Source organism: Hippopotamus amphibius, chromosome 1 (assembly GCF_030028045.1).
Source record: "Hippopotamus amphibius kiboko isolate mHipAmp2 chromosome 1, mHipAmp2.hap2, whole genome shotgun sequence".
NCBI lineage: Eukaryota > Metazoa > Chordata > Mammalia > Artiodactyla > Hippopotamidae > Hippopotamus > Hippopotamus amphibius.
In genome coordinates this window covers 204,397,329-204,410,203 of record NC_080186.1, presented here as the reverse complement: position 1 = coordinate 204,410,203, position 12,875 = coordinate 204,397,329, and the positions used below count along the sequence as shown (strand labels likewise).

Genomic DNA, 12,875 nt, shown 5'->3' with positions numbered 1-12,875 from the left:
GCTTTGTCCTCACCCACAGCATGAAAAATAACTGAGAGCACTTGTTTTCTTTCTGCACCTCCTCTATTCAAGAGGGAATGAGGGTATAGAATGTAATGCTTTGATGTTTTGTTATCTTCTTTTTGTTCACAGGTTGTCATAACAAAGATTCCTTTGAACCTGAACCATTCATTTGGTGTAGTAAACTATTTTTTTCTCCTTGTCTATGCACGTTGTCACAACGTTGTGTCACCTCAAAGGGCTAGATCAAGGCCAGTCATGGTGTATTCATGTCCTTGGTGTATCCTCTGTATTCCTTACCAGTATTTGTATGTGGGTTGTTTGTGTGTGTGTGTGTGTGTGTGTGTGTGTGTGTGTGTATGTGTGTGTATGAGAGATGTGGCTAGGACACTTTCAAATAGCCTCTCGCCATGTAGCAAGCGTGAGCTCAGATATGCCAAAGATTTTGGCAGTTGTTATGCAGAAGCCTCACTATAATAGGGAATCTAGGCTGGTGTCAAATTCAAGTTGTTCTTGTTGTTTTCTTTTCTGAGACTTCAGAAGCTGCAGCACCCTTTCACACTTCTGTGGCACCCTTTCACACTTTTCTGGTACTCTCCATTCCAATTTAAAATGGGGAGAATGAGTCTTAATATAGAACTGTTGATCCTATGGTATTCCAAATTTATACATATTGCACCAAAAGAAGTAAACTGAGTTGCCAAATAATGATGTGAAGCCAGGAATCTGGTTTTATTCTTATTCTTTGACCAGAACTTATTTCATCTATGAATCATCTGTAAATCCCATGGTACCCTGGGAAGGTTGCCCTGAAAACCAGCTCTTACTTGGTGTGGATGAAAAAGATCATTATCTTAAAAAAATCTTTGAAGGTTTCTGATCCAAAAAAAGATATTATATTGAATCAAAGAGCTGAAAAGAATATTAGTAGAAAATCTAGTTCCTGGTGCTCACTTTATAAATGAAGAATTTATTATTATATCTTAGAAAGAAGTCAAATTTCAGTTCTAGACAAATCAGATTCTTTCAAGATCCATGAACAAGTCATATTAAAATTCCATCTTTAATCTTTTCTTTCATTTAACCGTAATTACAATTGAATTTTTAGATATTGTTAATTCAGAGGTTTACATTTTGATAAAAAATAAAGCTATAAATTATAATCAGAATTATAAAATAGAATCAAATTTCAAATCTCAGATGTCATTTCTTAAATACTACTCTTCAATTGAATATATTTTAGAACAGGGCAATAGACTGTGTAAGCAAAGAGAAAGTTGACTTTTAACCCATTCTTCAGAAAACAAGAACCTTTAGAGAGAAATAAAATATTCTAAGCATGTTTTTCCTCAGGTTGGATTTGAATCTACTGCTTTTCCACTCATGGACATAACTGCTGGAACAAGCCAAGCTGTGATTTCTAGGAGAGGCACGTACGGCTCTCTCAAGGTTTTCTGGGCGGCTGGATATGTTCCTGGGTTAGAAATCCCTGAATCCGTTGTTGTTGGCAACACGACCCCCAAAGTGGGTGAGTTGTGGCTTTTCTGGGATTTTCCCTATAGAACATGGAAATGTGTAATTGGCCACTAATTTTCTTGGATCCTCTTTACTCTGGACAATGAGCTGTTTGCTTCTAATACAGTCCTCTCATATTTAAGTGATGAGAATTGCACAGGCTGCTTGGTGAGAATGAGAGGAACTTTATTCATTCACGTTAAAAGCTTCATACCTCACCTGGAAATAATAGTGACTAAGCAGACTACTCTTTATACATGAGGAGTTTATTAAAAGTAGTTCTAAAATGTGGCCCATACAATAATCAAAAAAGACACACCTTTGTATTTACTTACATGTTCATCTGAATATTTCTGACAGTAGGACAGCTGTTATTTCATCTACTTAATTTTTAAGTTATACCATTAGCTCTGTGAGGGTCGTGAAATGCAAATATTAAATGGTTTGACCTCTACCCGGTAACATAGACATGATTGAAGGCAGGGTTTGTGTGGTCTACAGAGCTTCCTCTAAGCTTTTTTTACACCTCCCCCCACCACTGACTTTTTAAATGTTTTACCTTTTGTAGACTGTCATAGAATTTTGGAAAAGGAAAGATTTCACTGTACTTTTAAGAGTTGAATCACAATTTAAGAACTTAGAAATGAAGCCCTACTTCCCTTTTCATGTTCCCTGTCAGGGAGTCTTTCATTTTCCCATGGAGAAGAAAGTAAAAGAGCCTTGCTGTGGACATTTCCTAGCCCCGGTCGGCCGGAGGCCTTTCTCATTCACCTCTCAGGTGTGCAGAGCAGTGCCCCCGGAGGGGCTCAACTTCGGTAAGACCAACTTGATTCTCAGCCAAGAGAGTCTCTGAGGAATAAGCTGGAATGTACCAGTTGAAACAAACAAAAAAAAGACACAAGGATCTCTCTCCTGGAAGCAGATGCAAAAACAGTTTTAGTGTAGAGCAGCATATGGCCTGCGTGCCAAAGATGCCACTAGCCACTGCTTGCTTGAAGAGAGTTTATCATGACTTGTAACTCAAGAATGTTGGGCTGGGGTAATATCTTCAATAAGAACCATGATGGCAAATCCACCTATTTTTAAAGGGAACTGTCTTCTGAAAGGTAGCCAAAAATACCTGATTTTCCTAAGGGATAAAGAGTAAGAGTAAGAAATCATAGTAGGGTAATAATGTGACTTGTATTAGTAATTCTTTTGAGTTTCATTTATGTCAGTATACTTGCAGATAAATGTGTCCCAGCCAAAATCAATTGACTTTTCTCATATGTGGGATGGACTTGATCAGAAGAGCACAGGACAGATCTTAGAGCCAGACTCCTGGGTTTAACCCTGGCTCTGTCACTTGTTGTGTGACTTTGGGAAAGTTACTTGATCTTTCTGTTCTTTAGTTAACTTATTTGGGAACTGGGAAACATGGGCAAAACCAGTGTGTGTTCAAGTGTGTTTGTATACAGGTTTATGAATGGGAGATATCGGTTGGTGGAATCCAGTATGGCTTTTGAATATACATATGCCATTCAGAAAGTGCTTGGACACAACGTATTTCAGGTTAACACATTCAAATGCCTTTAACAACATCACTAGTAGCTAACAGTTTTATTTTTCATTTTAGATTTATTTTATTGAGGTATAGTTGATTTACAGTGTTGTGCTAATCTCCACTGTACAGCAAAATGATTCAGGCTAACAGTTTTATTGTGCTTAGTGTAGGCCAGGCATTGCCCCCCACCCACACATCCACCCCCCCCCACACACACACATATTTGTTCACTCTTACTGTTCACAACAACTGCATGACATAGATACTATTGTTAGTCCCATTTTATAGGTGCAGAAAGCAAGTCACAGCTAGATTATATATTGGCCCCCACATGACACAGCTAACAAGTGTTGGGGGCGTGATTTGAACCTAGGCTGTCTGGCCTCTGTCTGAACTCTTAACCGCTTTTGACAGTAGAGACTGATGGCTCTGAGCTGTCCTCCCTAAAGGCATTCAAATTTAGATGAAAAACTCTTGTTAGCCAGAGGGATTATGTCTGTGGTCTGGGTTAGGCCGATGGGCTACCAGTGTTACTTCTGGCATAACTAATTAACTCACAACAAAACTCCACATGAAAACCCTAAGGATAAACCACTCAGTTGTGGATGATTCTTCCAATTCATGCATAAAATTTTAGCAGCATTTGTGTGAAAGAATAGTGCCATTACTGGCCAGTTGAAAGAAGCAAGGATTTTTACCTCTAGTAGGGGCAAGCTGTTTCTATTTGGGAGATGAGAAACCTGGCTGACATCCAGAGCATCCTGAGAGTTTTTGGTTCCCTGTGTGCTGATCATAAGAGAGAGCCTGCTGTTCACATCCTTCAGGGAGGTGCTGTGGGGTGACTGGAGAAACAGACCTAGGAGCTCCTCACTTTGCTAACACTTGTTAGGTCCTGTCGCCTGTGATTACAGCGCCTGTTCTTACATCTCTCGTGGTCTGGTATATTCATCAATACGTAAGTAGGGTTTTATGGAACTTGAAAGGGCGTGTCATTTTAAAGATGCCCTCATGAGCAGCATCTTCAGTGTGTGAAAGATGAATCTGTACAGTGGTATCCCTGTTTTTCATGAGTTCTCTCATGGTTTAATCTTTTTTCCAGGTCAGGTTTCACCGTTGCTGAAATTGAACCAATGGGAGTCTTTCAGTTTTCCCCTACTTCAAGAAATATCATGGTGTCGGAGGATACACATATAATCAGATTACATGTACAAAGACTGTTTGGGTTCCACGGGGATCTTATTAAAGTTTCCTATGAGACAACTGCAGGAAGGGCAAAGCCCCTGGAAGACTTTGAGCCTGTTCAGAATGGGGAGCTGCTTTTCCGAAAATTCCAAGCCGAGGTTGATTTTGAAATAATTATTATTGATGATGAGCTTCCTGAGAGAGAAGAAATTTTTTATATTAATCTAACTTCAGTAGAAATGAAAGGATTACAAAAATTTGATGCTAATTGGAGACCTCGCCTGAATCTAGATTTCAGTGTGGCAGTGATCACGATATTGGATAATGATGACCTGGCAGGAGTGGATGTTTCTTTTCCCAAGACGACTGTGGCTATAGCAGTGGACACAGCTCTTCCTTTAGGAACCAACTCCTCCACCACACACCCCGACACAACCAACATAACTGCCATTCCACAGCCAACTGAAGTGGTTGCCATTGTTACTGAGGTGTCTGGTGTATCTCCCATCCCTGAGAACCTTGTCACCCTTCCTGGTACATCTGCCATGTCTGAGAAGCCTGGTGTGGCCACTGTAACTGCAGATGTTTCCATTCATGGAACATTTAGTCTTGGGCCACCTGTTGTTTACATCGAAGAGGAAATGAAGAATGGCACATGTAACGCTGCAGAGGTTCTTGTCCGAAGAACTGGTGGGTCTACTGGCAATGTCAGTATAACAGTTAAAACTTTTGGGGAAAGATCTGCTCAGAAGGAGCCAAATACATTGCCCTTTCTTGAAATCCATGGGATTTCCAACCTAACATGGGCAATTGAAGAAGAAGATTTTGAAGAGCAAGCTCTTATCCTTACATTTGTAGATGGAGAAAGAGAGCATAAAGTATTGGTTCAAATTTTGGATGATGATGAGCCTGAGGGACAGGAATTCTTCTACGTGTTTCTCACAGACCCACAAGGGGGAGCACAGATTGTGGAGGGAAAGGATGACACTGGATTTGCAGCTTTTGCTGTGATCATCATTACAGGTATATATTTGGAGTGATGGAGTTAAAAGTGTACTTTTGTGGTACAGAATTTGTAATAAGATCATTCTGTCTTAAGAAGGTGAATTACTTGAATCACTCATAGTGAATCATTAGAACTTTGTTTTCCTATGGCATGAACTCATGATATAAACTCATGATGTTGTTCTGAGGGCTTAATGGTCTGTAAATGTCACTTAGCTCAGAGCCAGCTAAACAATCTATAAGTCTATACTTCCACGTTATAGGGAAAACCATAAAAACACTTAAGTTCATGTATCTCTTCTGGAAAACAGTTAATTTAATCACCCAAACATGATTACCTGTTCTGTTTTGAAACCTCATTTTGAATTTCCCAACCACTTTCATTAATCCATCCCAAAATCTAAGCTCTCATTGTCAGAAAATTCTTTATATCTGTTGGGAAATGGATTAAAACTATTTCCTTTTGTCCTGCTTTTGAACCAATGAAGTTTATTTAACTTTTGTACTATTGGGGATGTGTGTGTTTATATATAGTTCCTCATGCATGCTATAAAATTTTTTGGTGATGATTTGCAGTTTTCCTTTGAAATCATACTATATTTCTTTAAATGGATTAGCTCAGCTTGTCAATACCTTACACTCATTAGAGTACTGACAAGGCTATCTCATGATTCTTACCTACTCTACTCTTTTATACGAACATTTATGAGTTTTACACAGTGTTTTAGAGTTTCAGATGACAGTATGATAAAATAGTAGAGTGGAAAGAAAACTGAAAATCATGAAGCCTATATTTTGACCATTAATTGAGGCATGATTAAATCATTAAGTGTCTATGCTTTATGTTTCTTTTATGTAAAAGGAAAATTTTAGAATAAACATGTTTATGATCCACTTTTAGGATTTGGTGCTTCTTAGAATTTTATTTTATTTTAGCCATTCAGTTATAATTCAGTCATAATCTTGCAATTGTGTAACATCCTTTTGTACCCAGCATCATTCGTTACCCTGAAAATTTACACGTTAAAATTGTCATTTATTCCTATTCCTCCAGCTTATTGAATATTGTAAATTTGAATTCTGTTCTCCAAGTTATTTACTGATTTTGATTCACATTAGCTTTATGCCATCTATATATTTCTATTAAAATTGTTTTGGCACTCAACAGCCTCCTCCCCCATTCCATGACATAGGTATTTTATTATATTTATTTGAATAAGACCGGAGTTGACAGTCAAAATATTTAGCCGTTTGACAGAGGCACAGACAAATCACAGTGGTTGCTGGAGGTTTTTGATGTCCTAAGCATTACCCCCTTAGTTACTGGATCATAGGGAGATCTCGTACTGGTTAGGGTGGTGGCAGAGGGCTCTTCGGGGGCTCAGGACAGCAGCTGTGTTCCAGCTGGAAAGGAAGTGCTCCTCAGTCCATTTGGCATACCAACGCATACCAATATGGCATGCTGATACTATACCAGTATGGCATACCAGTGCCTACCCCTGCTTCAGCTCTGAGCCTCGCTCACTAGGCGGAATCCCATTTATCAGCTCTGAGCCTAACTCACCAGTCATTCATTTGAGCCTCGATGAAGCTCTCTAATGTTTATCTTCCCTAACACAGGGCCTCATACACACTTGGCTAATGATTGACTCCTTTTAGTGTCCCATGATGTAATTCACCAGCACTTTTGTAAGTCACGTGCCCTAAGCTCCCTTACTCTGTCTGCGCATGTTCCTCTCATCTTCTCCTCACCTGGCTTTTTATTTTAACATAGTATTTCTCTTTTAACTATATGGTTAATTTTGCTGATTCCTCTTATCTTTATTCCTCTTCGCTTTAATCTTCACAATCTCTTCACATTTAGATTTTAGAACAAACTTTCAAGATGAATCAGGGGAAAAGAGTTTATTTAGTTTTGGTTTTGATCATTGGCACATTAGAAGTCTTGATTCATCTTACTAGAAATTTGACATCAAATTTATTATTGTAGCTGTGGCAAGGGAAGTATTACACACATTAGAACCATGCTAGTTGCTATTGCACTGGAAAAGAAAATGAAAGTTCTGCTTGTGAGAAGCCTATGATCTGTTTATTATTAATTGAGAGACCAAATTCCCACTCAAAGTGACAAGAAAACAGTTGCTGCTGAAGAAAAAATGTTGAGGTCAGGTTCTGATGCAGGGCTAAGAAGCAACCGTAGGGATTCATTGGGGAGGATGAGGATGGACATCTGGCTGTACATGTATATGTATGACTGTTTCCATTACTGGGACAAAAGTGGTCCATCACCTGAATGTCCCTACGCCATGGGCTTCACATTTGCTCACACCTCAAACCTGAGAAGTAGGGCCTGGTAACCACTAACTTTCACCTTTTGGGACAGTTCAGTGGTTTCCTATTGCTTTAAAGAAGTTCTGTCTACTTGGACGCTCAGGAGTCAGAATTCAGGGTGATGGGTACAAATGGTTTTTGAGGCTGATTGCTTTGGATAATTGCTTTCAGGATCATTTTTGCAAAATTGGGTCATTGAGAAATAGAAAGTAGCAGGAACTCTTTACTGGTATCTCTCGTCTGAGAAGATAGCTTACATGTTGGCAAGGATTTGGAGTGACTATTTCAGTGTAGTGTGGGGCCTGGGTTTGTTCCAGTTTAAACACAGTTTTGTAGTATGATGGTGCCTGTAATCTCCAGAGTTGCTCAGAGGACTTTCTTTTACTCAGGGATTCTCAGGAGTTCCTTAATAGTTCTGTTTTTCTCTGGAGAAAATAACTGAATGTGTAACATCAATGGTCTCTTGGTCAGCACTCTCATAGGAAAGTAAGCCAATCAGATGGTGTTCATGTATTCATTAAATATTTATTAAACACTGTTCTCAGTACCAGAGCTACAGCAGTAAATAAAACAGTTGCTCAGTAGGACTTATATTCTAGGATGTGCTGACTTTAAACACAGTATGAAGGACTATGAAGTAAAAAGCAGAGTCTCATCAGAGAGAGATGAGCATGTATGTCAGTATGGGGAGCAGGATTTGATGTTTTCTTTCTTTTGGTCTTCTGTTCTCAAAGTGTCAGTTACCTTGTGATCATTTTGATTCTAAACCGTTTTTAGTACAGATCTTTACAAGCTGTAGCTCCCCACCTGTCCCATTCACTTGTGAATGTCTCGCTTTTATACCATCTGAGCTGGAAAGATTGGTGAAGTATTGGAGATCTTTTAAAGTCTTAAGTATATTATAATCTTATATTTTTCTTTTCAGGGAGTGATCTTCACAATGGCATCATAGGATTTGGTGAGGAGTCCCAGAGTGGACTAGAGCTGGGTGAAGGAGCTGAGATGAGCAGACTGCATCTCATTGTCACAAGGCAGCCAAACAGGTATGTGATAGATATATATATATATATATGTATATTATATATATATATATATACACACATATACATGTACAACTTCCACATATATATATATGGAAGTTGTAGCATCCTGTGTATCTACACAGTAGCTAATTTGAATTGATAACATGGTACAGGCAGGGTGAAATGTTGGTCGAGGAAGGTGGCGTGGAATTTGGTATATCAGTGTTCAGATGCTCTAGTTCCAAATCTGTGATTTAAGACACTTGGTTTATGAGCATAATTTAGGGCTCCCTTGAACGTTTTGTACTTTATAAAGTACCACACAGATATCAGATTATGTAACTCATCACTTCATTGTATTTACTTTTCTCTGATCACTCCACATGTGCAACCATTTACTGTCAGGGAGACTCGGATTACCAACATTTTGCTTGCAGCTTAATACAGTGTAGTGCACAGCTTCCGAGTGTCCATCATGCATGTGCACTGGGTATGCACACATGTACATGTATATGTATTGCCTTTTCCATTTTTGGGTCTAAATATTCTCTGAAAATGTAGATCATCTCTTGCCCTTTATTTTTATAGTAACAACCATTTTTAGCAATAGTGTTTTTCCTTTAGAAGGATTCTTGCTAAAAGACAAACGAGGAACATTTACTTGAAGCCAGGGGTTCTCTATAATTTTTTTTCATATTTCTGGTACATAATTAGGAATCGTAATTCAACACATACTTAATCAGTACTTAATAGAGTGTGGTCAAAGAATACCACGTAAACTCTGGCCTTAATTTCTTAACGGTAGTGGGCAGAATTGGTTATTTTTGACATTACCAGTGAGAGAGTACAGTGCTGTGCTTTGGATGAAGAGGTACACTCAGGCACAGCAATAGCGCTTTCCGCGTTAACTACAGGAATAATGCCCTCTGTGACTGCGTTTGCAAAGGTTTTGCTTTATTCCTAGAGCCTTTGAAGATGTCAAGGTCTTTTGGCGAGTCACGTTTAACAAAACAGCTGCTGTGCTCCAAAAAGATGGTGTGAACCTGACAGATGAACTTCTGTCTGTGTCAGGGACCACGATCTGTACAGCGGGTCAGACAAAGTGCTTTATCACCATTGAGCTCAAACCAGGGAAGGTAAGAAACTATGAGGCACGGTATTGTCAAATTCTGATTATATTTCTTTAGAATTAGTCATTTTACAGCCACTTTGTTGAAACTTACACATCATTTATGTGGGGATTCTGTGTGTCTTACCTAGCCATAATGTCTAAATCTCCTAGGTGGGCAGTGGATTTCACACTTAGAATTTATTGCATTATGAATTTTTACAAAAAAGCCCTTCAGTTGTACACCTAAGACCTACCCAGTGTTGTAAATCGGTAATGAAAAAAAGCTCATCAGTTTCCTCTGTTTCTTGTCATTTCCAAGATTCTTTCTGGCCCACCTGCCCATTGTGTGAATGATCCCTTGAGGCATTTTCATCCCGATTAGTGTCTCTGATTCCTCTGAATGTTTAGTTTTTTGCTTTATCATATCCATAGATTTGGTCACATCATGTTACAGCCGTAGATTTCATCCGCAGAATGAAAGTTCTCTCATGCTCTAGAGAGCTCAGTTCTGATCCACCGAAGAGGCACAGAGGCCATGCTTGGTGAGCCTTTGGCTAAATTTCTATTGGTTTGTGTTGCGCATGGCACCCAGGAGCCAGGTGTTCCCCCTCTTTCTAAAGGAATCTGCATTATTCAAACAGTATTGGTCACTGATGACCTCACCGAACTTTAGTCATTTAGTAATCATGTGTGGCTTTTTTAAAATGGCTAATCCATGATACTTTAATGCCTAAGGAGCACTCAGTGGTATTTATTCTTTGTCTACTACTTGATTTATTAAACTCAAGTATTTAATACAAAATCTAGCCATAATATTATGAATGTTCAAAAAGTATCATGATTTCTCTGTACATGCGAAACACTTTAAACAGCAGAAAAAGCATTGCACAAATAAAATTATTTCCAAATGTACAGCTGTATTTAAACCCATTCCAAATAACAGCCCTGTTGTAGATTTCACTCTTTATTCATTTTTTCTCTGCTTGTTTTTTCACTTTCTGAGAATTACTGAAACAGTTATATTGATCTTCTGTAAGCTTACAGAGATACATATTTTCATACCTTCCCAGAATTGTAGTAATTTTATTGGTTCCAGAAGAGAGAGAATACTTGTCTCAGGCCACTTAAGGTTACATGCCCTTGGTTACCAGCACTTTGTTCTTTGTTAGGACCACAGGTCCTGGTGCCTGTCCGAAGCTGTTTCAAATGAGAATTGCTGGTATCTGATTGGGATCCATTTTATGACTTGACTTGTGAGATCAGCATGTTTTTTTAAGTTCATGCTTTACGTGTTAATTTTTTCAACACCAAGTGTTTTCCCCAGAATTATATGTTGTTTAAATTTTGCAGTGCCAGCTTTACCTTAACCATTGCCCCGTCACTGTTGAACATGGAGCTGGTCTATTGGTGGTATTGGAAAGATAGACCTGCCTTGTTAATATCTTGTTATGCTTAAGGAGGCAACCTAGAGGCTTTACCTTGTAAGAAATGAGATAACAAATCTGTGATCTTAGTGCAGCTCTGCAGTTCATCTGTTTTATCATATTTGAACAAACATACAGTTGCATCATCTTTCAACTTCTGTGTGACCAACAGTACTCTTTAACTTCTGACTTGTTTTCATCTTCATTTGTATGTGATTCACAGGTCCTAATAATTTATTCCTATTTTTGGTGCAATTCTTACTTTTTCTAGGAATAATTGTCTTACTAACTAACATTTTAAAAAATTAATTAATTAGTTAATTTTATTGGCTACATTGGGTCTTTGTTATTGTGCTTGGGCTTTCTGTAATTGTGGAGAACAGGCTACTCTTCACTGTGGTGCGCAGACTTCTTACTGAGGGGGCTTCCCTTGTTGTGGAGCACGTGGGCTTCAGTAGTTGCAGCATGTGGGCTTCTGTAGTTGCAGCACGTGGGCTTAGTTGCTCCGCAGCATGTGGGATCTTCGCAGAGCAGGGCTCAAACCCGTGTCCCCTGTATTGGCAGGCAGATTCTTAACCACTGCGTCTCCAGGGGAGCCCTTACTAACATTTTTATTAACTCTTTCCTACCTACATACAAAAAAAGAATGTTTATCATTCCTTAATAGATGAATATATACTTAATAAAAGATATAACTATTTTGATATATTAACATTCTCCTACACATTAAAATTAATAAAATATTACGTACACACTATTATACTCACATTTTTTATTTTAACCATTTTTAATACATTACAATAACTTTTCTCCTTTAAGTACCATTATAGATTCAAATTCAACTAGTTTTAATTGCTTACTAAATGCTTTTCCTTTTGCTACTCCAATAGTCATGTCATGGACACTGAAAGATCTATTAAGCTATTCTTTTGTCTTTTCATATTGCTTTAAAAATTTCTAGATGCTTATTTGCTTTATAGCAATAACCTATGTTCTAGAGCCATCTTGATTTTTCCTGCTCTAAGACATCCAATCAACTACTGTCTAAGGAGTTGATTTCTCTCATCAGAAAGAGTTTCAGAGATCTGAATGTATGTTCTGGAGATAGGCATGAGAGTTGATGGTTGACAAAGGTGAGCCATCTTGGCAGTGATGGAACTAGAAAATATATTTTTAAAAATACTGAGTTCCCACTGATTTTTTTTTTAACTCAGGAAATTCCAAGAATTTTATTTAAAAAAAATTTAAATAGTTAGTGTACAATGGTGTGTGAGTTTCAAGTGTCCAGCAAAGTGATTCAGTTATACGTATATGTGTGTGTGGAGAGAGAGAGAGAGAGAATTTTTCAGATTCTTTTCCATTATAGGTTATTGCAAGATAATGAGTATAGCTCCCTGTGCTATACAGTAGGTCCATGTTTACCTGTTTTATATATAGTAATGTGTATATGTTAATCCCAAACCCCTAATTTATAAAAGTATTATTAAATTTACTTTTCTTGAGTGGAAGTTTCATTAGCTACTAATGCTTTCTATTGCACTGAAGAAAAGGAACTGAAATTTCAATATTCAAAACATTTAGCCATGTTATTCTACTTGAAAACATTTAAATCTTCCTCTCTGCATTTGTCCAAATAGTCTGGCCTCCTCAACCCCCACAACTCCACATTTCCTAACTCTCCCTTAAGGGCTGATCAAAATACCACTTCCTCCAGTTTGCATCCCATGGTATCTTCAGTTAGA

General features: G+C 38.2%; 1 protein-coding gene across 1 annotated transcript in view; it reads left to right on the top strand.

Moving 5' to 3' along the window:
- Window positions 1-12,875, top strand: part of ADGRV1 (adhesion G protein-coupled receptor V1) — a 472,618-nt gene that overhangs the window by 157,958 nt on the left and 301,785 nt on the right. Inside the window, exons 73-77 of the mRNA XM_057739390.1 lie at window positions 1,354-1,528; window positions 2,195-2,330; window positions 4,158-5,263; window positions 8,502-8,619; window positions 9,563-9,734. Of these exons, the coding sequence (XP_057595373.1) occupies window positions 1,354-1,528; window positions 2,195-2,330; window positions 4,158-5,263; window positions 8,502-8,619; window positions 9,563-9,734 (1,707 nt within the window). The remainder of the gene's footprint in view (window positions 1-1,353; window positions 1,529-2,194; window positions 2,331-4,157; window positions 5,264-8,501; window positions 8,620-9,562; window positions 9,735-12,875) is intronic.